General features: G+C 36.9%; 1 protein-coding gene across 1 annotated transcript; it reads left to right on the top strand.

Annotated features, from left to right (window-relative positions):
* The first annotated feature begins 7658 nt into the window (after window positions 1-7658).
* Window positions 7659-25439, top strand: LOC123666940 (serine/threonine-protein kinase MEC1-like). Its single transcript, XM_045600952.1, has 14 exons — window positions 7659-7677; window positions 8365-8514; window positions 9840-10009; window positions 10961-11171; window positions 12110-12235; window positions 12838-13025; window positions 13357-13521; window positions 13934-14027; window positions 14692-14809; window positions 15511-15614; window positions 22869-23021; window positions 23935-24047; window positions 24544-24708; window positions 25262-25439. Exons 1-14 carry the CDS (start codon window positions 7659-7661, stop codon window positions 25337-25339), a joined length of 1854 nt encoding a protein of 617 aa, XP_045456908.1. The 3' UTR covers window positions 25340-25439.
* The last annotated feature ends 231 nt before the right edge of the window (window positions 25440-25670 follow it).

Raw genomic sequence — 25670 nt, 5'->3', positions numbered from 1 at the left:
ACTATTTATTGAAAACCAAGTATACTATATTATACCATATTAACTTTTACAAAAATAAATCTTTTAAGTTCTTCTTTTGAAAGCTAATAGTTAAATAAACTTTAAAATTGCTATTTAATTATTGTAATCGATGTATAACCAAAACAAAAAATACTCAATGTATTTAAAAAGTAATGTGATTCAGTAATTTTCATTAAAAATAATTATAATAATTAAAACGATATTATTTTAACAAAAAAATCAGTCAATTGGGTTAAATAAACTGGTAACACTACTGTTAGCTGGTTGTGGTTGGATTTCGCGCTTATAAAACCGAGCAAATGTGTTACATGTCTTCCAATTTCCTCGTGATAAAATTTCGTCTAGAGGAAGATTATCAGCCCAATTTCTAGATGCTACCGCTGATCTTACGCTACCAGCCGAGGCAGATATACCAGCTTCTTTCAGCAACGATTTAAACCAGCCGGCAATTACGGTACGTGAGGCTGCTTTAGGTTTGCCTCTGATATTAATGAAAAGATTTGTACAGTTGCAAGCTTGACGTTTCGGTTCAAGAAGTTTCTTAGTTTGTTTAACCCAAAAAACTGGATCTAACTTTTTGTTTTCAGAGTTAGAAATCAACCTCCAACCTGACTGCCTATGCTCAGAGCTATCCGTCTTTGACCCAAAAATTGGCCACATCACTAAACTATTATTGTTTTCGACTAAATGCAATCTATTGAAAGTAATGTTAGATCGTGAATTCGTCTACCGGAGCATAACAACAGTAGCGCCGCCGTATGTCTGGACGTATCGAAAGTATTGTTTTCATCTATGGGCATACTCTGCATGTAATCAACTAGCACGTTGATGTCCCATATAAGGAGGCTTTCGATTAGCTCGTTTCTTTAAAGCTATCGACTTGATAATGTGTTTAACTAATGTATGAGAACTTAAGTCAGTAGGCTGGTTCGCATTACAAAGTGTAGCAACTACGGATTTTTGTAGTAAAATTGTGTTATAAGACAATTTCTCAATTATATGCAAGTCAGCTAAAAATCTAGCTAATATAGAACCATCCGGTTGAAAAGGATCTAATTTATGTTTCTTAGACCAGCTTAACCATCTATTCCAGGCTGCTCGATACGTTCTGCGAGTTGAAGGACGCCAGGAAGATAAGAGTAGTTGCCTTTGATTTTTACTCCACTCGATTAAATTCCTTGACCACCCCCACACTTCCAGACCTCCAAGGTCATCTCCTGGACTTTGGGAGGTGGAAGGTTGGTCGTTGTGTCTATGAAGTTCTGTTCCAGTTTGTATATCGTGTACGGAGCTGCCAGCGCTCGTGACTTTAGATCGGCTCGCCAAAAAACTCGTTCCCAGCGTGGGACCACTATCAGGTACACTCCGATCGCCGAGTTCAAATGAGACAGGACTTTCGGAATTATGTATGGTGGTGGAAATATCCAAGCTAGGCTGTAGTTCCATACTTGAGAAAAAGCATCGTGATATAGGGCTATTGTATCGTTTATCTCCAGTGACACATAGTTGGCTACTACATGCGCCCGACGAGATGCGAAGAGATCCACTACTGGTGTCCCGAACTTGCGGAATATCTTTTCTACGCAATGTTCTAGGAGATGCCACTCCGGCGGTAGCCGGTGCCTCGATAAATGATCGGCATGGCTGTTGTAGAGACCGGGAATGTGATAAACCGACAGTTGAATCTGATTGAGACTGATTAGGTGAAAAACCCTGGCCGTCAGCTCCAACAGAGGAACAGATCTTGTTCCGCCTTCGTTCCGGAAGTAAGTCACAACTGTGCGATTGTCGCATTGGAGTAACGTCGTCGACTGACGCAGTAGGTAACCTTGGTTCTCTAGAACTTTCAGGACCGCAAGCATCTCCTTGATATTGCAATGTAAGGCTTTTTCTTCGTCGGTCCATGTCCCTGATATTGAATGTCCGTCGATTTGTGCTCCCCAGGCTAGATCGGAAGCATCTGTCGTTATGAAATGGGTCGGCGGTGGTAGGTGAATTGCTGAACACTGATGACAATTTTGGAGCCACCATTTTAGGTCTGTTATAGCTTTTTCTGGTAACTGTGCTGCTACTGCAGGCTTGTTCAGTAAAGAGTTGAGGAATATTAGGAGTTCTCGAAAATGCAACCTGCCGTTGGGCACAACAAAACTTGCAAAGTTTAAGTGCCCCACAACACTCTGTAATTCTCGAAGTTTTACTCGTTTGCTTTTCAGCAAAGGAAGTATCTTGCTGGTTATATTCTTCATTTTTTCTTCTGGAAGGAATTTTTTGTTCTTCCAAGGATCCCAAAGGATACCTAAAAAGACTAGACTCTTTTCGGGAACAAGAGAGCATTTTTCTAGATTTATCTGCCAGCCTAGGTAACGCAGGTGGTCTAGGAGCATTTGTACGTGAATTCGTAACGTGGATCGATCCTGATGGACTATTAAAAAGTCGTCCAGGTACACAATTATTCGTAGACCCTTCTGCCTCAGAATTTGAGCAATCCAATTGGTCAATGAAGCAAATACTTTCGGAGCCGTACTTAGGCCGAAGGGAAGGCAAGTCATTTGTAGCAGTTCTCCCTTGTAAATCAGCCGAAGAAATCGCCTGTGACTTTCTTTTATAGGTAGATGAAAGTAAGCATGTGAAAGATCCACTTTGCACAGCCAATCGTTCTGTTGCAGGAACTCTGGTATTCGAAATACATTTATCAATCTGAATGGTTCGGTTATAACATATCGGTTCAGGGCTTTTAAATTGAATATAGGCCGGTTCGAGCCATCGCTCTTTGCTATCAGAAACATCGTGGACAAGAAACTTGGGGAGAGCTGAGCTTTTTCTAAAATTCTCTGAGATTTCATCTTTTCTATTATCTCCGTCATTGCATCTGATTCTGGAGTGCAATAAGCTACGCTTGTGATGCTGGGGAAGACTAAGGGAGGTTTTTTGCGAAAGGGTATCCGATACCCTTTTATTATCTGTAGTAAAAACTTTGGAGCTCCCATTTCTTCCCACTGGCGGTAGTAATGAAGCAGTTGCCCGGCCTTGAACGTCGAGTCAGTATTTTCGTCTTTTGTTAATGGAGTCGAAGTCGGTTCTATTTCCAGGGCGCTTGCGTTCGTTTTTATTTTGACCTCTGCTGCTCGTGTTACCTCCTCGCGAACGAAAGGAACCTCTAGTCGCCTGTGCTGTGCGATTTGTTGCATTTAGCGTAGGTTGTCCCTGCGAGGGACGATTATAGTGATAGCCCTGCGAGGGCTGGTTACAGAAAATACCCTGCGAGGGTTGTTGATTATAAAAATGTTGTGAATGAGCTCGGGAGGAGCAGCATCCTTGATTTGTGGTACCCTGCGAGGGCCCATGAAAAGCAGCCGACCCCTGCGAGGGGTGGCGTATTGACCTGCTGGATCCTGCTTGCGAAACAGGGCCAGTATTGGTCTTGTTCAGTGGCATAAAGACTTTTTTGACACCGCTGTTCTTTTGCAGAAATGTAGTGAATAATTCCTCATTAAAAAGGTGCTTATTGGAAGGGGGTATTTTACGTAAGGTGTTTTTCAGCAGTGGGTCACGTACTGAATTAATCAAACCTTGCCGACGCATCTGTATGGCTTCGGCACGATGTCCACAGACTAATTGTAATAAATCCGCAGAAACTTTGGCATATTCACCTTTTGAGAATAAGTCGTTAATTTTATCATGCATATTTTCAACACTGAAATTCGTTTCATTACTAGCCCAGGAAATTAAGTCTTTAAGGCTGGCTTGCAGGGCCTCCCTTTGTTTAAGAATGCAAAAAGAAAGAGCCGCATAAGCTTTATCATTATATGACAAATTACGCAATTGATCATAAGATTTTACTTCATCGTTTGTTTCTAAATCTACAAAGCCCGGTGTGTGGTTGTATAATTTTTGTACTTCTGCATAACGCACTTCAGACCATTCACTTTTATTAAAATATTGAATATCATCAAGAATTTTTAAGAAATGTTGTGGTGTTTTAGGTATAGCAGATTCTTTTAATTTTGTTTCAAAGTCGAAGTTAAAATGAAAAGGCGATTGACTTTGCTCAGCAGGTTGTTCAAATTCGCTATATAAGATACCACTTACATTATCGTCTACAATTGGTTCTTGGTCATTGTAAGAACTTTGTTCGTTGCTAGGAGCACTAAAATTTAAATGTCGGCGCAGTTCGTCTATATCCTGCGTTAATTTATCCATGCGGTTCTTATCATAACTATTTTTTCCTCCCTTCCTTTTTTTACCATGCTTGCGTTTACGGCGACGAGATCGTTTTGCTTTTGCATCGGAAGATGATGTAGACAAACTTGAACTACTACTACTTGAACTACTACTACTTCTTGATGACGCGCTACCCACTGACCTGGCTCTTTTAGATTTTGAAGCATCCGTGGGCTTAGTACACCGTCTATCTTCTGCTTGTTGCCGTGTCTCACGCGTTGACGTTGCACTTGTCGACGCCCATGCAGGAACGTACTCCACATTTTGCTGCTCATCGATAAAGTCGTCCATCCTATACAAATATTTCCGTTAAATACATACTTTAAAATCACATGTATGACTAAAAAAAATAATAAGAGACGGGTAGTAAAATATCGCCTTGAAAAATCTTTTTATAACATTTTAATAAAAATAAAAATTTTGAGGGTAGAAAGTAACATGTACAATCAAATTAACTTTTGCAAATTAATGACTAATTAATTTGTACCGAACGATAAAATCGTTATATTATTCTAAAATCACTCAAAAACTCAAAGCTGTACTTACATTTCACCGCAATGAACCCACCTTGCAGCACAGAAGATATTTTACACTTACGTTCAACCAGAATTGAACACTTTTGTAATACGCAGATAAAGGTGGTATCTGACTTCCTTTCTCGACGGAAAACAGGACGCCAATGACGCGAGCGGGCCTCCGACCGTTACATCAAATGTCGTGGCCCTGCCTGGTGGTAGGTGGGGATGTGTGCGAAAGAGACAGACATATAGGGTAGAAAGAGAGGTGAATAAGACGGAAAACAGTGGAGGGGCCTATCTCAAACAAGTAAGCTTCAAATAACGGTCAGGTTTTTAATGTATATTTCATTTGAATGCAAGGAAAAAATAAAAAATAAATATAATATTAAAGAATTTATTGATAATATACAAACAATTTCATCCATAATATCTACTGACTACTATATGAATAAGTGCGTGCGTGTACGTGTGAGTGTGTGTCAAAATCATCTGTATATTAGAATAAGGGTCAATATTTACATTTCAGATGGTCCGATTTGGATGAAATGCATGCTTTCACCCCGAGGTGCCAGCAACATTAAGTACTTGAGAGACGTGGACAGGTGGCCGAGGAGATTGTTTGACATATCTGCTGTGAGTGTTTATTTATTTATATTATATAGTATTTACTGATCCAAGTCGTAAAATCCCACTGCTGGACATATAACTTTCTTCATGTAGGAGAAGGACTAGAGGTTAATTGCTTTAAGCCGATCAAAAAAAAAGGAGGAGGTTCTCAATTCGACCGTATTTTTACATGTGTTTCCTCATATGCATGCTGTGTGGTTACGGCAGTAAGGAATATAGCCTCCCCTCTCTGACTAAGGGATAACACAGTTCCACTACCACCTTGGAACTTAAAAAGTCGACCGATGGCGGAATAATCATCCAACAGCCGCTTTGAAATCCACAGGCCGAAGACGGGCAGCAGCGTCTTCAGTGCGACAAAGCCAGCCCTGCGGTCACCAACCCGCCTGCCCAGCGTGGTGACTATGGGCAACACACATAAGTTCACGCCATTTTTGGCGTGGACTTGTGGAGGCCTATGTCCAGCAGTGGACTGCGCTAAAGTGATTGATTGATTTAGCCCGTAACATCCTATGGCTAGACGAATATCTCTTTTTCCGTACAGGAGAAGGGTCAGAAGTTAATTGTTTTAAATATGAAAACTTTTTAACTTTGAATTTGAACCCATGACTGTTGGTTTTTACAAACGGGTAGAATTCGCACATCAATTATTATTTTGTCCACTTCCAAACCGCAGTTTCTATTTCGTGTCCTATACCCAAAGGATGTCCCGAAGAGATCATTCTTTCAGCGATAAGACCGCCTTAGTACATCTTAATTTTTTTTGTGTTTGTTTTAATGGTGTACAATAAAGAGTATTATTATTATTTTCCTTTATTCAATATATAATATTATTGTTACATTTTTAAAAAGCCCAGGCCGTAGTTAAGGTGAACTGGGGAACCTCACAATGCGGGCCGTTTCAAGCAATTTCAAGCACGATCCAACAGTCAAGCGAAAGTTTCTTAAGCTGTTGGTTGTATTATTTTTATTATAATTAGAATGGGTCGGAAGTTTAATTTTGTATTATTATGTTTAGGTGACAGAAACGCCGATATTGCAGAGTATGGTTGAAGAAGATTCAAAGGATGTGTATCTGAGAAGCGACATCCTAACATCCGAGTGTCTGGCGAAGTGGGCAGCGAGGATGTTGATAAGGTAGTGTTGCATGTAATTATTAGGATCTGTCTGTCTGTCTGTCTGTCTGTCTGTCTGTCTGTCTGTCTAACTTAACTAAGTTTATATTTTAATAGTAAAAAAACTTACTTTGTTACTTTTAACTTTTGACAGATATATAAAATTCTAGTCTCACAATGTTAGTTATCATACTTCTCCGAAACGGCTGGACCGATTTTCAAGAAATTTCTGTCTGAGAATCGGCCAACATAACGTCTGCGTGGTCAGCCAGTAAATAAATACATTTCTCATTGCAGGTCAACGTACCTCCAGTCGAGTCACCTGTCTCGCTCCCACTCTCTGTCCTGGTGCGTGCGAGCGAGCGAGATGGCACTACATTCGCAAGTGTTGCTCTGCTGTAAAGCTAACACCACTGACACGTGAGTGCTTTATCATTACTGTTTACTATTTGACTACCCCGTCGGCACTATTTGACTAGTTCGTTGGCACTATTTAACTAGCCCTTCGGCAGTTTGACTAGCCTATTGGCACTATTTGACTAGCCCGTGGGCACTATTTGACTAGCCCGTGGGCACTATTTGACTAGCCCGTGGGCACTATTTGACTAGCCCGTGGGCACTATTTGACTAGCCCGTTGGCACTATTGGACAACCCGTTGGCACTATTAGACTAGCCCGTTGGCAATTCCGTGAATATTTTGGTTAAACCTGTAAATTTGATACTCTACGTAACATATTTTGGTCAAATAGAAAAAGAAATAAAAAAAATCTATAAAAGGGACTATCTTAAGTTTGTGTCAATATTTTAGCGATCTGTACGAGAGCGAAGTTCTCAAGTGGTTCCGTCTGAGAGTGCTCGCCCTCAGAGCGATAGCGCTCGAAGAAAACGATAGTGACGGATTGAGAAATGCACTTAATCTTGCAGGTTTGTAAACTGTATATAACTCGTCTTTAACCGGACTTCGACTACGTCGCTTTGATACTTGTCTGCTCTGTCGGCTGCCGTAACCCATAGCCTATGCCCAGCTGTGGGATATTACAAGCTTAGCGCGTAATAATAATCTTATAATGTATATTTTCAGTGACATACACTCCTCAGTTCATAGATAATTCAAGTTTCGGAGATACGCTCGGAATGAACGAACTCATACTGACAATGAGGCGGGATTTGAAATGTAAGTATGTTAAAGATTAACTGCGGAGTTTCTTGACGATTCTTCTCACCAGAATCTACATTCCGAATCGGTGGTAGCTTTACATTTAACTATCCCTACTAATATTATAAATGCGAATGTAACTTTGTTTGTTACGCTTTCACGCGAAAACTACTTAACCGATCATCATGAAACTTTTTACACACATTATCGGAGGTATTAGAAGTAACATAAAATACTTTTTAATAAAATAAAATAAAAAATAAGAAAGATAAAAATCTCTACTTATTTAATGACTTCAATGCGAGCGAAGCTGCGTGTAAAAGCTAGTAATTAATATATAAAAACAATAACAGTGTTAATTTGTAAAATAACGAATCAAAAGCGCTTTCGATGTCAACTTGAGTAAAGTGTGAACCGTATGTATGCCTATCTAGTCGTATAAAAAAAAAGAATTGGTCTATGATACGCTATAAAAACGGTCCATAGACGCCTGCAACATCACAATCCTACCCTCCACCTCTCCAGGAGTTTGGCCACCTTACTCACACACGAACCCAACACTGCTTGACAACAGTATTATTTAGCTGTGATCTTCTGTAAGGTCGAGGTACTTCCCCAGTCTGGCTGCTGCATATTTTGAGCAGGAAATTCCTCAATAAAGTTGCCCTACCTCATTATAACTTAAATAATCTTTAATAATTTCAGCATTGAACAAGGATCACATAGAGAGTGCGATGCAGGAAATCGAGTACAAAATACGTGATAATAATAATAATATATATGATAATAAAGTACTCCAGTCCGTCTGTACGTTGGCGCTGACGTTCTACGATCAACTGTGGGAAACCGCTGAAGGTTTGTCGATACTAACATTATAAAGCTGATAAGTTTGTTTGTTTTTATTTATTTACACTATATTGTACACAAAACAAATAAAATAAGCAACATTAAAATAATTTGTAGAAAAAAAAATGTACAAATGCGGCCTTATTGCTTAAAAGCAATCTTTTCTAGGCAACCTTAGGGTAAAGGAGATGATATATTGAAGGTGTAGGTGTACAGTTTAATTTTATAAAAAATCATCATCATCATTACAGCCTATACAGTCCACTGCTGGACATAGGCTGCCCGTCTTCGGCCTGTGTGTTTTAAAGCCAGCAGTTGGATGGTTATCCCGCTACCGGTCGGCTTTTTAAGTTCCAAGGTGGTAGTGGAACTGTGTTATCCCTTAGTCGCCTCTTACGACACCCGCGGGAAGAGAGAGGGTGGCTATTCTTTAGTATTACACCACACAGTACAGTATTATAAAAAATAATGTGAAACAACTCAATAAATAGACATACATCATCATAAAGACATCTACATAAATAGATTGATTATATACGTTTGTTTGTTTGTTTTCTAATTTCTACTACTAATACGAATTGAAAAAGAACGTGTTTTAGACCACACGGCTGAAGTAAAACTCATTTAGCTCCATCTAACTTATACCTATCAACTTCCGTTCGCATCGCCCGATCACACTTTTCGTAACGCTCTCGTCATACATTCACCGGCTTATTTCCTAAGTCAGACTAGACTATCCGCTAGGTCGGCAAACAAGCGTACGGCTCACCTGATGGTAAGCGATTACCGTAGCTTATAGACGCCTGCAACACCAGAAGCATTTCTGTGTTGCTGACCACACCCCCTACCCCCCAGGAGCTCTCTACTTCACTCACCACAGAAACACAACATATTATAATTAAAGCTAAGACCAGTGGCGTAAATATCAGGCAGTACTAGTAAAATCCCACGGGCCCATGGCCTGAACTGTAAAAATTGTTGAACTATCTCAGTGTCTTGTTAGAAGTTTAGAATTAAGTTACAATATGACGATTTTTCTTTGGGCCAATTGTTTTCCACGTTAAGCCGTTGGTCCCAGTTGTTATCATGTACACCTGATAGCGATCGTTACTCGTAGTAGGGAATATATCTGCATTGGAGCAGCGTAGTGGATTAAGCTCTGATCCTTCTCCTACATGGGGAAAGAGACCTATGCCCAGTACTGGGATATTACAGGCTAAAGCGAAAAAAAAAATGTTTTCCACAACGAATTAGCAATGGACCTCGGATGGTATAGTTATGCTTCTGGCAAAGACGCAGCTTAAACCAATTTAAAATATATATTTGATTTGCAGGAACTTCAGAACGAAACGATCTGCTACACAGCATGTCCAAAACTCTAGGTCTCGTTGTGAGCCTAGGTCTAGGTCTCGAGCACTTATCGACGGATGTCATCGTCAACAGACTGGAGGTGTTCAGCGGTGATGAGTTGGAGGATGAAGTTGCTGAAAATTTACTTGATATTGTAAGTAATTTTGTATATTTCACGATTCAGCTTGTAACATCCCACTGCTGGGCATAGGCCTCATTCTCCAATTAGGAGAAGGATCAGAGGTTAATCTACCACGCTGCTCCAATGCGGGTTGGCGGATATGTTCCCTGCTATGAGTAACGATCGCTATCAGGTGTGTATGATGACAAGCGGGGCTGACTGTTTGCAGGTTCGATTCCCGCTCGGATTGAATATTTGTATTTGTACAAATGTATCTTTCCGGTTTGGATGTCTGTCCTTGTTGGTCTCCCCACCATGCCTCGGAGAGCACGTTAAGCTGTCGATCCCGGTTGTTGTTATATCCTGATGTTACAGTCTGAATGCGAACCGATTTCAAATAATTGTGTTTGCTGGCAGACGAAAAAAAAAAAACCGACTTCAATTATATCGACAAGTAATACAATGTAGGGAGACGAAAAAATAGTCAAGTAAATACGCATTATCAAAGATTACTCCAAAAGTTGTAATCAGATCTCGATGAAATTTAAATGTGACCACATGATAAACATCGGCTTTCGATTAAATTCAAAATCATTAAAATCGGTACACCCAGTAAAAAGTTATGCGGATTTTCGAGTTTCCCTCGATTTCTCTGGGATCATCATTAGATTCTGGTTTCCTTATCATCTTCCATATCATATTCTTTTTTGAAGTCGGTTAAAAGTGTATCAACTATTGTATTTTTCGATGAATATGATACAGTTGAAGTAAAACTGGATATTAAAATGTGTTTAAAATTTATTTCTACACTTAAGATATCTTCTTTCCAACAAAAAAAATAATTATCAAAATCGGTTCATAAACGATGGAGTTATCCCCGAACATACATAAATATATTATCTATATATATTATATATCCTTTTTTGAAGTCAGTTAAAAAAAGACAAAGTTGATTTTAAACTTTTTTCATTTATTTTGTTCCAGCTACAACCAATCATAAAGAACGTAAACACAATATCGTTAGACATTTTGAAAACTAGACTCGATCTCTTCAAGAAACACGAAGATCACGAGACTGTGAGATATTTGAAACGAGATGAGAGTACCTTGAAGTACAAGATGTGTCTCAATTTAGTCGGTGACGCTGGGCACTTGTTGTTGCAGTACTGTTCGAAGGCGTTGAAAGTTTTACATGGTAATTTAACACGCTCGACTTCGGCAGTGAATGCGTGACGAGTGTGACGAAAAGTGTGATCGGGCGAGGCAAATGGAACTTGTGATGTCGTGTGGTCTAAAGCACACTCGTTTGTGATTCAATAAGTTAATAGTGTTTTTGAAATTATACATTCATAGGCTTTAAAATGACCATCTTCTTATTATATCTATATTAATATTATAAAGCTGAAGAGTTTGTTTGTTTGTTTGAACGTGCTAATCTCAGGAACTACTGGTCCGATTTGAAAAATTCTTTCAGTGTTAGATAACCCATTTATCGAAGAAGGCTATATATTATCATGTTAAGACCAATAGGAGCGGAGCACTAATGAAGAATGTTTCAAAATTGGGGTTTGTTTTACTTTTGAGAGTTTCCCCAGCTAGCCCAAAGAAACTGTTCAACGCGGACGAAGCCGTGCGCAGAAGTCGTGCCAAATTTGAAGTGAATCCATGCAGTACTTTTTGAGTTTAACCCGGACATACATACAGACAAACAGACAAAAATTCTAAAAACTATATTTTTCGGTATCGATTGTAGATCACACCCCAAGTATTCGTTTTAAAAATATATTCAATGTACAGTTTTGACTTTCCTACCATTTTATTATATGTATAGATTTATTAGACTTATGTCGTGGTCTGACCTTCTGGGCCTGTGTTTTGAGTGAGTGAAAGTTTGGAGTGATCTTGCCATCTGCTATAGCGGTTATGGGTTTGATTCCCGACACGAGTCTGTGTGTATTGTGTATTTATTTATATGTATATATACATCAAAAACTATGTATGTATATCAATCATCTATCACCTATAACACAAGCATTAAGTTGCTTACTTTAGGAACAGACGACCGTGTGTGTATTAATATATTTATTTATATATTTGTGTAAGGTCTGAATAAAGATTAATGTTTTTTAACAGATAAAACGCAATGGACGAACATATTCGCAGAATTAAAGGAGAACATCTTCGAGAATCCATACGCTGGAACTGATTACATAGTTCTGGAAAAATACAAAGACGACCTTTACGACATCGCCGTTTTCGGTGAGTTTAGTTATTAACCGACATCAAAATAAGGAGGAGTAGGTGGATCGATTTCGATGATTCTTTTTTAGGGTTCCGTATCTCAAAAGGAAAAAACGAAACCCTTATAGGATCACTTTGTTGTCCGTCTGTCTGTCAATATATGATGTATATATAAAATGTATTGCTGGTCGATTTTGAATCCGGATTTATTTCATTTCATTCAGATTAATGGCTTCCAAGAGTGCCAAACTAGCACAGAATAAGTATTACTGACTCCACAGACATGGTCTTGTCTTGTGAAATTTCAAACGCGTGAGAATATCGTTTGCCACCTTAGTACTAGAAAAGAAATTGTAAGCGACGCAATATTGTCTGTGAACCATGTATAAGTAATCTGTAACGTTTTTATGTATGTTGGTAATATTATAAATAATAGTGTAAGGTATATTATAAGTCGTTATTGTAGTCGTCTAGTAACCGTCGCTGCGATCGGCACGTTTTAATTAATTTGTCAAATCTCATATCTATCCTCAATAAATATATCCTCACCACAATTGTTTTATATCCGTCCAAGATCAACCTTTTACAGAAATTGTGACTTATTCCATTATATTCAACAGATTCAACAGACAAAGAAACAAAGAAGCGCATCCTATCAAGCATACTATCTCAGCCGATGGAAACGAGGTCTTCCGTCTCTCTCTCCCACGTGTGTCCCGCTCTATGCGGGAAAGAGATAGCCGACGAGTCATTGAACAAGCTCCTGGGCCTGAAGTCCGGTGTCAGTGTGTTCAAATTCGAGGAAAAGGTATGTATTTTGTTGAGTTATTTTTTTATGGAATAAAGGTGGCAAACAATGGTACGGTTCTCCTGATGGTAAGCGATTACCGTAGCCTATAGACGCCTGCAACACTAGAAGCATCGCTGTGTTGCTGACCCTACCCCCCAATCCCCCCAGGAACTCTGGTCACCTCACTCACCAACAGTAATACAACACTGCTTAAAAGCAGTATTAGTTAGTTGTGATCTTCTGTAAGGTTGAGGTACTTCCCCAGTCGGGCTGCTCCAGATTTTGAGCAGGATATTTCTAACTGCGCCCCACCTCAATAAATCTGTATAACTCTGCATATGTTCCCCAGGTGCCGTTGTTTGTGGACTCTATCCGTCGTCCGGCAGTGCTGTGTGTCCGTCTTTCCGATGGTAGCTCCCGCCGGTACATCGTAAAACGCGGCGAGCGGACTCGAACCCACTGCGCCGCGGTGCGCTTACTTGCCATAGTGCAGCCAGGAAGCACTGTGTATAATGTGAGTTATCTAATATATAAAATTCTCGTGTCGCGGTGTTTGTAGTTAAACTCCTTCGAAACGGCTTGACCGATTCTCATGAAATTCTGTTTGCATATTGGGTAGGTCTGAGAATCGAACATCTATTTTTCATATCCCTAAGTTAAAAAGGGGGGGATGAGGTTAAGGGGGTTAATAACATATATGGCAAAATAACGTTTGCGGGGTCAGCTAGTATGTCTATGTAACTGTTTCAGCCTCTAATATCCCACAGCTGGGCATATGCATATGGATCGGAGTTATATCCACCACGCTGTTCCACTGCGGGTTGATGGATAGTATATATATGGAAGATTGCTAGAAATAAATAAATAAATAGGTTATTCCTAATCATAAACTATCAGCTGCTCAATTAGCACCAATTTGGTTCCAGGTAACTCAACTAAGCGAGGACAGCGCCCTTATCCAGTACCTAGAACACCATGAGAGATTCAGAACCTTGATCTTCGAGAAAAATCCTATTGATGGTATTTAAATACCTTTTAAAATTATTCTTTAGGTTATCAATGATAAAAAAAACGGCCAAGTGCGAGTCGGACTCGCGCACCGAGGGTTCCGTATAAAAAAAAAATATTAAAAAATTTTTTATTCTATGATGTAACTAAATATTTATGCTTTTCGAAATTTTGCCATTATCTGTGCTTATAAGACGTTACATCGTACCAAATTTCAAAATTCCGAGTTCACGGGAAGTACCAGGTTTTGATTCCCTTGCTAGTGGCTTAATTATGCCCTTATTTGCAGCATAAAGGGCGTGTATCCTTTGATTTCGTTGCCTTAGAAGTTTGATTTTTTCATGCTCCAAGGGACAGTAGATTTAAGTATTTGATATGAATTTCAGCTTGATACCTCCACGCGTTACTGAGCAAAAGGTTCTTGTCAGACAGACGGACAACAAAGTGATCCTTTAAGGGTTCCGTTTTTCCCTTTTGATGTACGGGACCCTAAAAACGAATATGCCTTAGATCATGCAACTGAAGTAAAACTTACGAAACGTAACCCTCTCTGTTTTTATATTCACTAACTTATATCTCCCTCTCAAATTTCGTTCGTCTCTCCCGATCACACTTTTCGTAACGCTCTCACGCATTCGCCAGCTTACTCCTCAAGTTACGGGAGCGTATTTTTCAGCCGCCGTGGATACAATGACTCGAGCCCGCAGTAAGGACAGCAATCTGATCCTGTCCCCCGCCGTGTCGCTGCGACACTTCCAAGCACTGTGCCAGAGGGTTCCCGCTTATATGCTCAGGTGGGGTTATACTTTTCGTTATGATTTTTATTCAAATCAGATGAACGTGTAACACTCAACGGTCTCCGCTAGGATTTTTCTCCAGATTTTTCTCAGGGGTCCAAAAACCCACACAACACACAAGCACGCCCAGACCACGACAGACATAACTATGACTTAAGAATATTGTGCTTTCACCTTTTACTGTTTAGCCAACCGATGGCGGGATAACCATCCAACTGCCGGCTTTGAAAGACACAGGCCGAAGACGGGCAGCAGCGTCTTCGGTGCGACAAAGCCAGTACTGCGGTCACCAACCCGCCTGCCCAGCGTGGTGACTATGGGCAGAACACATGAGTTCACACCATTATCGGCGCGAACTTGTGGAGGCCTATGTCCAGCAGTGGACTGTATAGGCTGGAATTATGATGATGATGACGATTAAAATTTGTATATCATCTGTCTCATATAACTGTGTTTCTTATCTGTATCGAGTAAGAAATAAATAATGGAGGCTGCGACCGATTTTTGAATATTAAATGATTTCGAACCCATCATTGCCCATAGTCACCACGCTGGGCGGGTTGGTGACCGCAGGGTATGTTTATATGCCCCTAAACGGAGGAACGCATGTTTCGAAACATCTGTATAACAAATATATACATTGATTTCGTGTACTTATTTTGTGTATCTTTAAATGTGTAATTTATTAAAATTTGCAGATCAGCGATCGAAGATCACAGCGCTTGTGTTCAAGATTTTATTAATAAGAAAAAGAATTTTCTCGAAGCTATTTCCAGTATGACGATGTTTAGCTATTTGTGTGGTAATATAAACACTTATATAATAATAATTGTGTGTGTGTGTGTGTTTGTTTGTGTGTTTGTTTGTTTGTGTTTGTTTGTTTGTGTGTTTGTTTGTTTGTTTGTGTGTTTGTTTGTTTGTTTGTTTGTGTGTTTGTTTGTGTGTGTTTGTTTGTTTGTGTGTGTGTGTTTGTTTGTTTGTGTGTGTGTTTTTTTGTGTTTGTTTGTGTGTGTGCGTGCGTTTGTTTGTGTGCGTGCGTGCAAGCGTGCGTGTGTGTGTGTGTGCAATTCATACACGGCAGAAGTGAAACTTCTAGACAGCAGCGACGAAAGAATTTTTTCTCACCAAGAATATAAAATACTGTCTAATGTATTCTATTTCATTCTCTTCTATACGTTTATATGTTTTTTTCTATATCGTGACGCATTTTCGTTTCATAGAATTTATAAAATAAATATATTTAACAAAAACACACGATCTGCTTCTAAGGCAACTTTATATAATGACAACTTTACACCCTTAAGGTAACAGTTGACCGATGCTAACAATATTACAAATGTCACACCCAGGTTTGGGGCGGGAATGTAACCTACGATCCCTTAGAGATGCTACTTATATAATTACTGACAGCTGGACCAATAATACTTATATATATATTATTATTTTATAAAATTCTCGTGTCGCGGTGTTTGTAGTTAAACTCCTCCGAAACGGCTTGACCGATTCATGAAATTTTGCGTGCGTATTGGGTAGGTCTGAGAATCGAACAACATCTATTTTTCATCCCCTAAATATTAAGGGTAGTCCACACCTAATTTTTTTTTTAATTTTTAGAATTTTTTTTTTATTTTGTTGTGATTTGGCGTTGAAAAATACGTACAACCCTAAATTTTCAATGACGCTGAAACTAGCAGCCACTCTATATATCTCTGCTTCTAAACAACAGATTTATTTGTAACTTTACACAAATTAGTATCGTTTGTTCATCTAACTATGGAAAAAAATCCAAAGGGTAAATACCACCCCTTCTATTTTTTTTTAATTTAAAAACTAAAAAAGGAGGTTAATTCGATATAAAAGCTAAAAAATTAATGTTACTAAGCATAAAATAGGGTCAAAATTTGAAAACAAAGGTAATTTATAAAATACCAAGAAATATTAGAAAAAAAAATTTACTTTAATTTTTTTTAATTTGGGATTTTTTCTAAGCAGACGATTAAATAAAATTTATTAAAGTTATCATATCTCGGCTCATAGACACTGCATTTTGTTGTAACTTTGCAGAAACCTTTTCTTTACTATCAAGAAAACATAAGACAATTTTCAAAGCGGATACTCAATCCCTTCTATTTCTTTTTATTTTTTTTTTCTCTAAGACAATGACTATATACTACTTCTTCAAATGTCTATATCTCTGCTCGTGGACACTACATTTTGGTGTAACTTCGTAGAAACCTTTATATTACTATCTAGAAACGATTATAAAAATTTCAAAAGGGATACTCAATCCCTCCTATTTTTTTTTATTTTTTTTTTCTCTAAGACAATGACTATATACTACTTCTTCAAATGTCTATATCTCTGCTCGTGGACACTACATTTTGGTGTAACTTCGTAGAAATTTTTATATTACTATCTAGAAACGATTATAAAAATTTCAAAAGGGATACTCAACCCCTTCTATTTATTTTTTATTTTATTTTTTTCTCTAAGACAACGCCTATGTACCATTTCTTCAAATGTCTATATCTCTGCTCGTGGACACTACATTTTGTTGTAACTTCGCAGAAACCTTTCTGTTACTGTCTAGAAACGATGATAAAAAATTCAAAAGGGATACTCAATCCCTTCTATTTTTTTTTATTTTTTTTTTCTCTAAGACAATGCCTATATACTACTTCTTCAAATGTCTATATCTCTGCTCGTGGACACTACATTTTGTTGTAACTTCGCAGAAACCTTTCTGTTACTGTCTAGAAACGATGATAAAAAATTCAAAAGGGATACTCAATTCCTTCTATTTTTTTTTTATTTTTTTTCTCTAAGACAACGTCTATGTACCATTTCTTCAAATGTCTATGTCTCTGCTCGTGGACACTACATTTTGTTGTAACTTCGCAGAAACCTTTCTGTTACTGTCTAGAAACGATGATAAAAAATTCAAAAGGGATACTCAATCCCTTCTATTTTTTTTTATTTTTTTTTTCTCTAAGACAATGCCTATATACTACTTTTTCAAATGTCTATATCTCTAATCGTGGACACTACATTTTGTTGAAACTTCGTAGAAACCTTTATATTACTATCGAGAAACGATGATAACAAATTTCAAAAGGGTTGTAACTAGAGAAAAAAAAAATAGAAGGGGTTGAGTATCCCTTTTGAAATTTTTATCATCGTTTCTAGACAGTAATAGAAAGGTTTCTGCGAAGTTACAACAAAATGTAGTGTCCACGAGCAGAGATATAGACATTTGAAGAAATGGTACATAGGCGTTGTCTTAGAGGAAAAAAAATTTAAAAAAAATAGAAGGGATTGAGTATCCCTTTTGAAATTTTTGTCATCGTTTCTAGACAGTGACAGAAAGGTTTCTGCGAAGTTACAACAAAATGTAGTGTCCACGAGCAGAGATATAGACATTTGAAGAAATGGTACATAGGCATTGTCTTAGAGAAAAAAAAAAATAGAAGGGATTGAGTATCCCTTTTGAAATTTTTATCATCGTTTCTAGACAGTAACAGAAAGGTTTCTGCGAAGTTACAACAAAATGTAGTGTCCACGAGCAGAGATATAGACATTTGAAGAAATGGTACATAGGCGTTGTCTTAGAGAAAAAAAAATAAAAAAAAAATAGAAGGGATTGAGTATCCCTTTTGAAATTTTTATCATCGTTTCTAGACAGTAACAGAAAGGTTTCTGCGAAGTAACAACAAAATGTAGTGTCCACGAGCAGAGATATAGACATTTGAAAAAGTAGTATATAGGCATAGTCTTAGAGAAAAAAAAAAATAAAAAAAAATAGAAGGGATTGAGTATCCCTTTTGATATTTTTATCATCGTTTCTAGACAGTAACAGAAAGGTTTCTGCGAAGTTACAACAAAATGTAGTGTCCACGAGCAGAGATATAGACATTTGAAGAAATGGTACATAGGCGTTGTCTTAGAGAAAAAAAAAATAAAAAAAAATAGAAGGGATTGAGTATCCCTTTTGAAATTTTTATCATCGTTTCTAGACAGTAACAGAAAGGTTTCTGCGAAGTTACAACAAAATGTAGTGTCCACGAGCAGAGATATAGACATTTGAAGAAATGGTACATAGGCGTTGTCTTAGAGAAAAAAAAAATAAAAAAAAAATAGAAGGGATTGAGTATCCCTTTTGAAATTTTTATCATCGTTTCTAGACAGTAACAGAAAGGTTTCTGCGAAGTTACAACAAAATGTAGTGTCCACGAGCAGAGATATAGACATTTGAAGAAATGGTACATAGGCGTTGTCTTAGAGAAAAAAAAAAAAAATAAAAAAAAAATAGAAGGGATTGAGTATCCCTTTTGAAATTTTTATCGTTGTTTCTAGACAGTAACATAAAGGTTTCTACGAAGTTACAACAAAATGTAGTGTCCACGAGCAGAGATATAGACATTTGAAAAAGTAGTATATAGGCATTGTCTTAGAGAAAAAAAAATAAAAAAAAATAGAAGGGATTGAGTATCCCTTTTGAATTTTTTATCATCGTTTCTAGACAGTAACAGAAAGGTTTCTGCGAAGTTACAACAAAATGTAGTGTCTACGAGCAGAGATATAGACATTTGAAAAAGTAGTATATAGGCATAGTCTTAGAGAAAAAAAAAATAAAAAAAAAATAGAAGGGATTGAGTATCCCTTTTGAATTTTTTATCATCGTTTCTAGACAGTAACAGAAAGGTTTCTGCGAAGTTACAACAAAATGTAGTGTCCACGAGCAGAGATATAGACATTTGAAGAAATGGTACATAGGCGTTGTCTTAGAGAAAAAAAAAAATAAAAAAAAAATAGAAGGGATTGAGTATCCCTTTTGAAATTTTTATCATCGTTTCTAGACAGTAACAGAAAGGTTTCTGCGAAGTTACAACAAAATGTAGTGTCCACGAGCAGAGATATAGACATTTGAAGAAATGGTACATAGGTGTTGTATTAGAGAAAAAAAAAAATTAAAAAAAATAGAAGGGGTTGAGTATCCCTTTTGAAATTTTTATCATCATTTCTAGATAGTAATATAAAGGTTTCTACGAAGTTACAACAAAATGTAGTGTCCACGAGCAGAGATATAGACATTTGAAGAAGTAGTATATAGGCATTGTCTTAGAGAAAAAAAAAAATAAAAAAAAATAGAAGGGATTGAGTATCCCTTTTGAATTTTTTATCATCGTTTTTAGACAGTAACAGAAAGGTTTCTGCGAAGTTACAACAAAATGTAGTGTCCACGAGCAGAGATATAGACATTTGAAGAAATGGTACATAGGCGTTGTCTTAGAGAAAAAAAAAATTAAATAAAAAAAATAGAAGGGATTGAGTATCTCTTTTGAAATTTTTATCTTTCTAGACAGTAACAGAAAGGTTTCTGCGAAGTTACAACAAAATGTAGTATCCACGAGCAGAGATATAGACATTTGAAAAAGTAGTATATAGGCATTGTCTTAGAGAAAAAAAAAAAATAAAAAAAATAGAAGGGATTGAGTATCCCTTTTGAAATTTTTATCGTTGTTTCTAGACAGTAATTGAAAGGTTTCTACGAAGTTACTACAAAATGTAGTGTCCACGAGTAGAGATATAGACATTTGAAGAAGTAGTATATAGGCATTGTCTTAAGAGAAAAAAAAAAAATAAAAAAAAATAGAAGGGATTGAGTATCCCTTTTGAATTTTTTATCATCGTTTCTAGACAGTAACAGAAAGGTTTCTGCGAAGTTACAACAAAATGTAGTGTCTACGAGCAGAGATATAGACATTTGAAAAAGTAGTATATAGGCATAGTCTTAGAGAAAAAAAAAAATAAAAAAAAAATAGAAGGGATTGAGTATCCCTTTTGAATTTTTTATCATCGTTTCTAGACAGTAACAGAAAAATTTCTGCGAAGTTACAACAAAATGTAGTGTCCACGAGCAGAGATATAGACATTTGAAGAAATGGTACATAGGCGTTGTCTTAGAGAAAAAAAAAAATAAAAAAAAAATAGAAGGGATTGAGTATCCCTTTTGAAATTTTTATCATCGTTTCTAGACAGTAACAGAAAGGTTTCTGCGAAGTTACAACAAAATGTAGTGTCCACGAGCAGAGATATAGACATTTGAAGAAATGGTACATAGGTGTTGTATTAGAGAAAAAAAAATTAAAAAAAATAGAAGGGGTTGAGTATCCCTTTTGAAATTTTTATCATCATTTCTAGATAGTAATATAAAGGTTTCTACGAAGTTACAACAAAATGTAGTGTCCACGAGCAGAGATATAGACATTTGAAGAAGTAGTATATAGGCATTGTCTTAGAGAAAAAAAAAAATAAAAAAAAATAGAAGGGATTGAGTATCCCTTTTGAATTTTTTATCATCGTTTTTAGACAGTAACAGAAAGGTTTCTGCGAAGTTACAACAAAATGTAGTGTCCACGAGCAGAGATATAGACATTTGAAGAAATGGTACATAGGCGTTGTCTTAGAGAAAAAAAAAATTAAATAAAAAAAATAGAAGGGATTGAGTATCTCTTTTGAAATTTTTATCTTTCTAGACAGTAACAGAAAGGTTTCTGCGAAGTTACAACAAAATGTAGTATCCACGAGCAGAGATATAGACATTTGAAGAAATGGTACATAGGTGTTGTCTTAGAGAAAAAAAAAATTAAAAAAAATAGAAGGGGTTGAGTATCCCTTTTGAAATTTTTATCATCATTTCTAGATAGTAATATAAAGGTTTCTACGAAGTTACAACAAAATGTAGTGTCCACGAGCAGAGATATAGACATTTGAAGAAGTAGTATATAGGCATTGTCTTAGAGAAAAAAAAAAAATAAAAAAAAAATAGAAGGGATTGAGTATCCCTTTTGAATTTTTTATCATCGTTTCTAGACAGTAATAGAAAGGTTTCTACGAAGTTACAACAAAATGTAGTGTCCACGAGCAGAGATATAGACATTTGAAAAAGTAGTATATAGGCATTGTCTTAGAGAAAAAAAAAATAAAAAAAATAGAAGGGATTGAGTATCCCTTTTGAAATTTTTATCGTTGTTTCTAGACAGTAATTGAAAGGTTTCTACGAAGTTACTACAAAATGTAGTGTCCACGAGTAGAGATATAGACATTTGAAGAAGTAGTATATAGGCATTGTCTTAAGAGAAAAAAAAAAATAAAAAAAAATAGAAGGGATTGAGTATCCCTTTTGAAATTTTTATCATCGTTTCTAGATAGTAATATAAAGGTTTCTACGTAGTTACAACAAAATGTAGTGTCCACGAGCAGAGATATAGACATTTGAAGAAGTAGTATATAGGCATTGTCTTAGAGAAAAAAAAATAAAAAAAAATAGAAGGGATTGAGTATCCCTTTTGATATTTTTATCATCGTTTCTAGACAGTAATAGAAAGGTTTCTACGAAGTTACAACAAAATGTAGTGTCCACGAGCAGAGATATGATTACTTTCACAAATACAATATAATTGCCTCCTTAGGGAAATTGCAATATTAAAAAAATAATCAAAGTGGATTATTTATTTTTTTACCTTTTTTTCTAATTTTTTTAAATATTCTAAACGACCTTTGATTTAAATCTTAACCTTATTTCATGCCTAAAGACATAGATTTTTTGCTTTTATATCGAATTAACCTCCCTGTTTGGGTTTTTAAATATAAAAAATAGAAGGGGTGGAATTTACCCTTTAGATCTTTTTCATAGCGAGATGATATAACGTCACTAATTTCTGTACAGTTACAACTTAATCTGTTGCTTTTTTAAGAGATATAAAGCGTGGCTTCTAGTTTCACTGTCATTTAATTTTGGCTGCTAGCTGCTAGCTGCTAGTTTCAGTTTCATAATTTTCACCCTTCTACCACCAACCCCTACTTTTAAATAGCGTTTAGCGGCAAGACAGCGTTTGCCGAGTCAGCTAGTATATATTGTTACTTTCAACTATTTTTTTTATTACTTATTAACCTACTAATGCTCTTATGCAAACATAAATTGTTTATTTAAGCTCGAACGTTAGATATGACCGCGTCTGATAATTAAAATAATTATAAAAAAAAACTTTTGCAGGCGTAGGCGATCGACACTTGGAGAATATAATGTACAACTTGCAAGATGGCCGCGCACTTCCGGTGGACCTGGACGCCATTTTGAAATACGGCGCTAACGAACTTCCGCCCGCTCGTCTCACAAGGAATATACTAGCCGTCTGCGATACTCAGAGTACGATAAATTATTTTTGAATTAGCTAAAATAATAAAAATAAGAACTTGTACACACGACAGAAGTAAAACTTCTTTAGCTTCTACAGTAATATACGAAACTCTCTCAAAAGGTCTCTCTTTTTCTATCTTCACTAAATCAAAATCGAAAACAGCTTTATTCAAATAGGCTCCAAGAGCACTTTCGAATCGTCATTTTACAAATTAAAAAATTGGTTGCCTGTAAAGTCGGTATACGGGCGAAAGTTTTACGTGACAACGACTTTGAGTGGTAAAATAATTTTAATGTGAATATTCATTCGTATAGTAGGAAGAAGGATGAAATAATAGTAACAATTTAAAACATTTATTTATACAAAGAATTATATTTAAAACATTAATTTATACAAAGAATCTCGCACTGAATTTCATTCACTTTTTATGTCTGTCTCTCTCGCTCTTAGGCGGGCTAACCATGCCCGAGTGGAAGGGACGCGTGCCTCTCACTCGCTCTCATTGTGAGCGCATAACGTGAGCGGAGCGTAACGCAGTTTCTTGAAGTGTCACCCGGCAAACCAATTTATAAGACGTTGTCACGTCAAAACTTTAAAACTAAATTATTATATTTGTAGAAGTAAAGCTACCACCGATTCGGAATGTACATTCTGCAGAGAAGAATCGGCAAGAAACTCTGCGGTTACTCTTTTGAAAATAATATATTAACTGTGTTTTAGTACAAAATTAGTAACATGTTGCATAAAATAGAGAGTCACTAACTTATATCTCTCTTTCAACTTCCGTTCGCCTCGCCCGATCACACTTTTCGTAACGCTCTCGTCACGCATTCACCAGCTTACTCCCCAAGTCGAGCGTGCGTTAAGAAGTTTAACTTCAATAAACCGCCAATGATAATTGAAATGTCCGTATTGTTTCAGTATTAGAAAGTCGCCTGCAAAGTACGACGCTGTCGTTACGAGAATCATCCAAACACATTCTACCCTCGATTACTGTTGTCTTTAAATGGATGAGAGAGAATTACATGGAAAAGGTACTTACCATCAAAATCGTCACACCCTCATCCGATTCGACTAGCCCGTTGGCACAGTTTGTACTCATCTTGCTTTCTGCTCCGGGGATTGTGTGTTTGATTCCCGGTTTAGTCTTGACGTCATATATATTCTCTAATGTATAAAATTCTCGTGTCATGGTGTTAAACATTGAACTCCTCCGAAACGGCTCGACCGATTTTAATAAAATTTTGTGGGCATATCGGGTAGGTCTGAGAATCGGCCAACATCTATTTTCATACCCCTAAGTTATAAGGGGGGGGGGGATTAAGCGGGTTATTAACATATATGGCAAATAAACCTTTACGGGGTCAGCTAGTATATATATATATTATTTATATTAATTACAAAAAAATATCTATTACAGTCGGCTGTTACCTATAACACAAGCATTAAGTTGCTTACCATAGGAACAGACGACCGTGTGTGTGTTAATATGATTTGCTTAAAATTATTTTGATCTCATATATTTTTCAGCTACCATACATAACAAGTTTGATCGAAGGAACGTCTTTATCCCATCTCGTAACTATTGACGTTATATCAAAATCGGATCAGCAGTACAAGGAGAAATATGTTCAATTATTGAAAGATGTGTTTGCCGATTTTGATGAAAAGGATATTTATACAGTTGAGGAGCAGGTAATTAGACGGATTTTGATAAAACTTTATAGAAAATGTAGTAAATTGAATAGAATTGATAATTATTATGATTTTGTCTTGAGATTAGGCGCCTAAAACATAATTTAATTACAATATAATGGATAATTATCAGTCTTGAGCGGGAATCGAATGGCATTAAGGCGGATGTATGTACCACGGGGGATTCGCTCATACCATACATTTGTATTGGCCTTACAGAAGACCACAGCTAAATAATACTGCTTTCAAGGAGTGTTGTGTACCTATGGTGAATAAGGTGACCAAAGCTCCTGGGGGGGGGGGGGGGGATGGGGGGGTAGGATCAGCAACATAGCGATGCTTCTGATATCGCAGGCGTCTATAGGCTACGGTAATCGCTTGTTGTTTGCCGACCTAGTTGTATATAAAAAAAGTACAGATTTTTGCCGTGTTCTGGGAGTTTGTGCTTGTGTGTTATGAGTTTCCGTTTCCGGACACAGGAGAAAGTCCTGGTGGGGTCCCGGGGGGGGTGGGGTTGAGTGTTAGGCGTTTATTTATATTTATATATTTACAGGTATCAAGTCTTCTGCGTCAATGTACGGAACCTAGGATTCTTAGCGTCACGAGATCTGGCTGGGAGCCTTGGATTTAATGTTTGCTTAATTGTCCCTAGTTTTTTATTTTATAAAATCCGAATAAAGAGGAAAAAACTTTTGTGGTGTATTTTGTGTTGTTAAATAAAGTTTGCTTTCCTATGTGTCGTTTTTTTCAAGTCTTCCTTTTTAACTACCAATCACGTGAGTTTTTTTTTTTTGTAATTTTCTTAGAAAATTCTTTAAATTTCACATTTCCCTAATATCAAAATTGCGTCCTTTTGAAGTTAGATAGGTTAGGTTATAATTTTTATTTGTAACGAAATTACGTCGAAAACGGTCTAATTTTGAAGTTAGATAGGTTAAGGTTACTTTTTTTTTATGTCACTA

This window comes from Melitaea cinxia, chromosome 27 (genome assembly GCF_905220565.1).
Source record: "Melitaea cinxia chromosome 27, ilMelCinx1.1, whole genome shotgun sequence".
Taxonomy (NCBI): domain Eukaryota; kingdom Metazoa; phylum Arthropoda; class Insecta; order Lepidoptera; family Nymphalidae; genus Melitaea; species Melitaea cinxia.
Note: the sequence above shows the minus strand (reverse complement) of the source record. Positions and strands in the feature narration are given on the sequence as shown.

What these genes read in the sequence shown, in the direction of transcription:
- LOC123666940 (XM_045600952.1), top strand. An exon ending in GATGTTTAGCTATTTGTGTG is followed by an intron (nt 15,615 to 22,868) that starts GTAATATAAACA and finishes AAACTTTTGCAG; the next exon opens with GCGTAGGCGATCGACACTTG. An exon ending in AGCCGTCTGCGATACTCAGA is followed by an intron (nt 23,022 to 23,934) that starts GTACGATAAATT and finishes GTATTGTTTCAG; the next exon opens with TATTAGAAAGTCGCCTGCAA.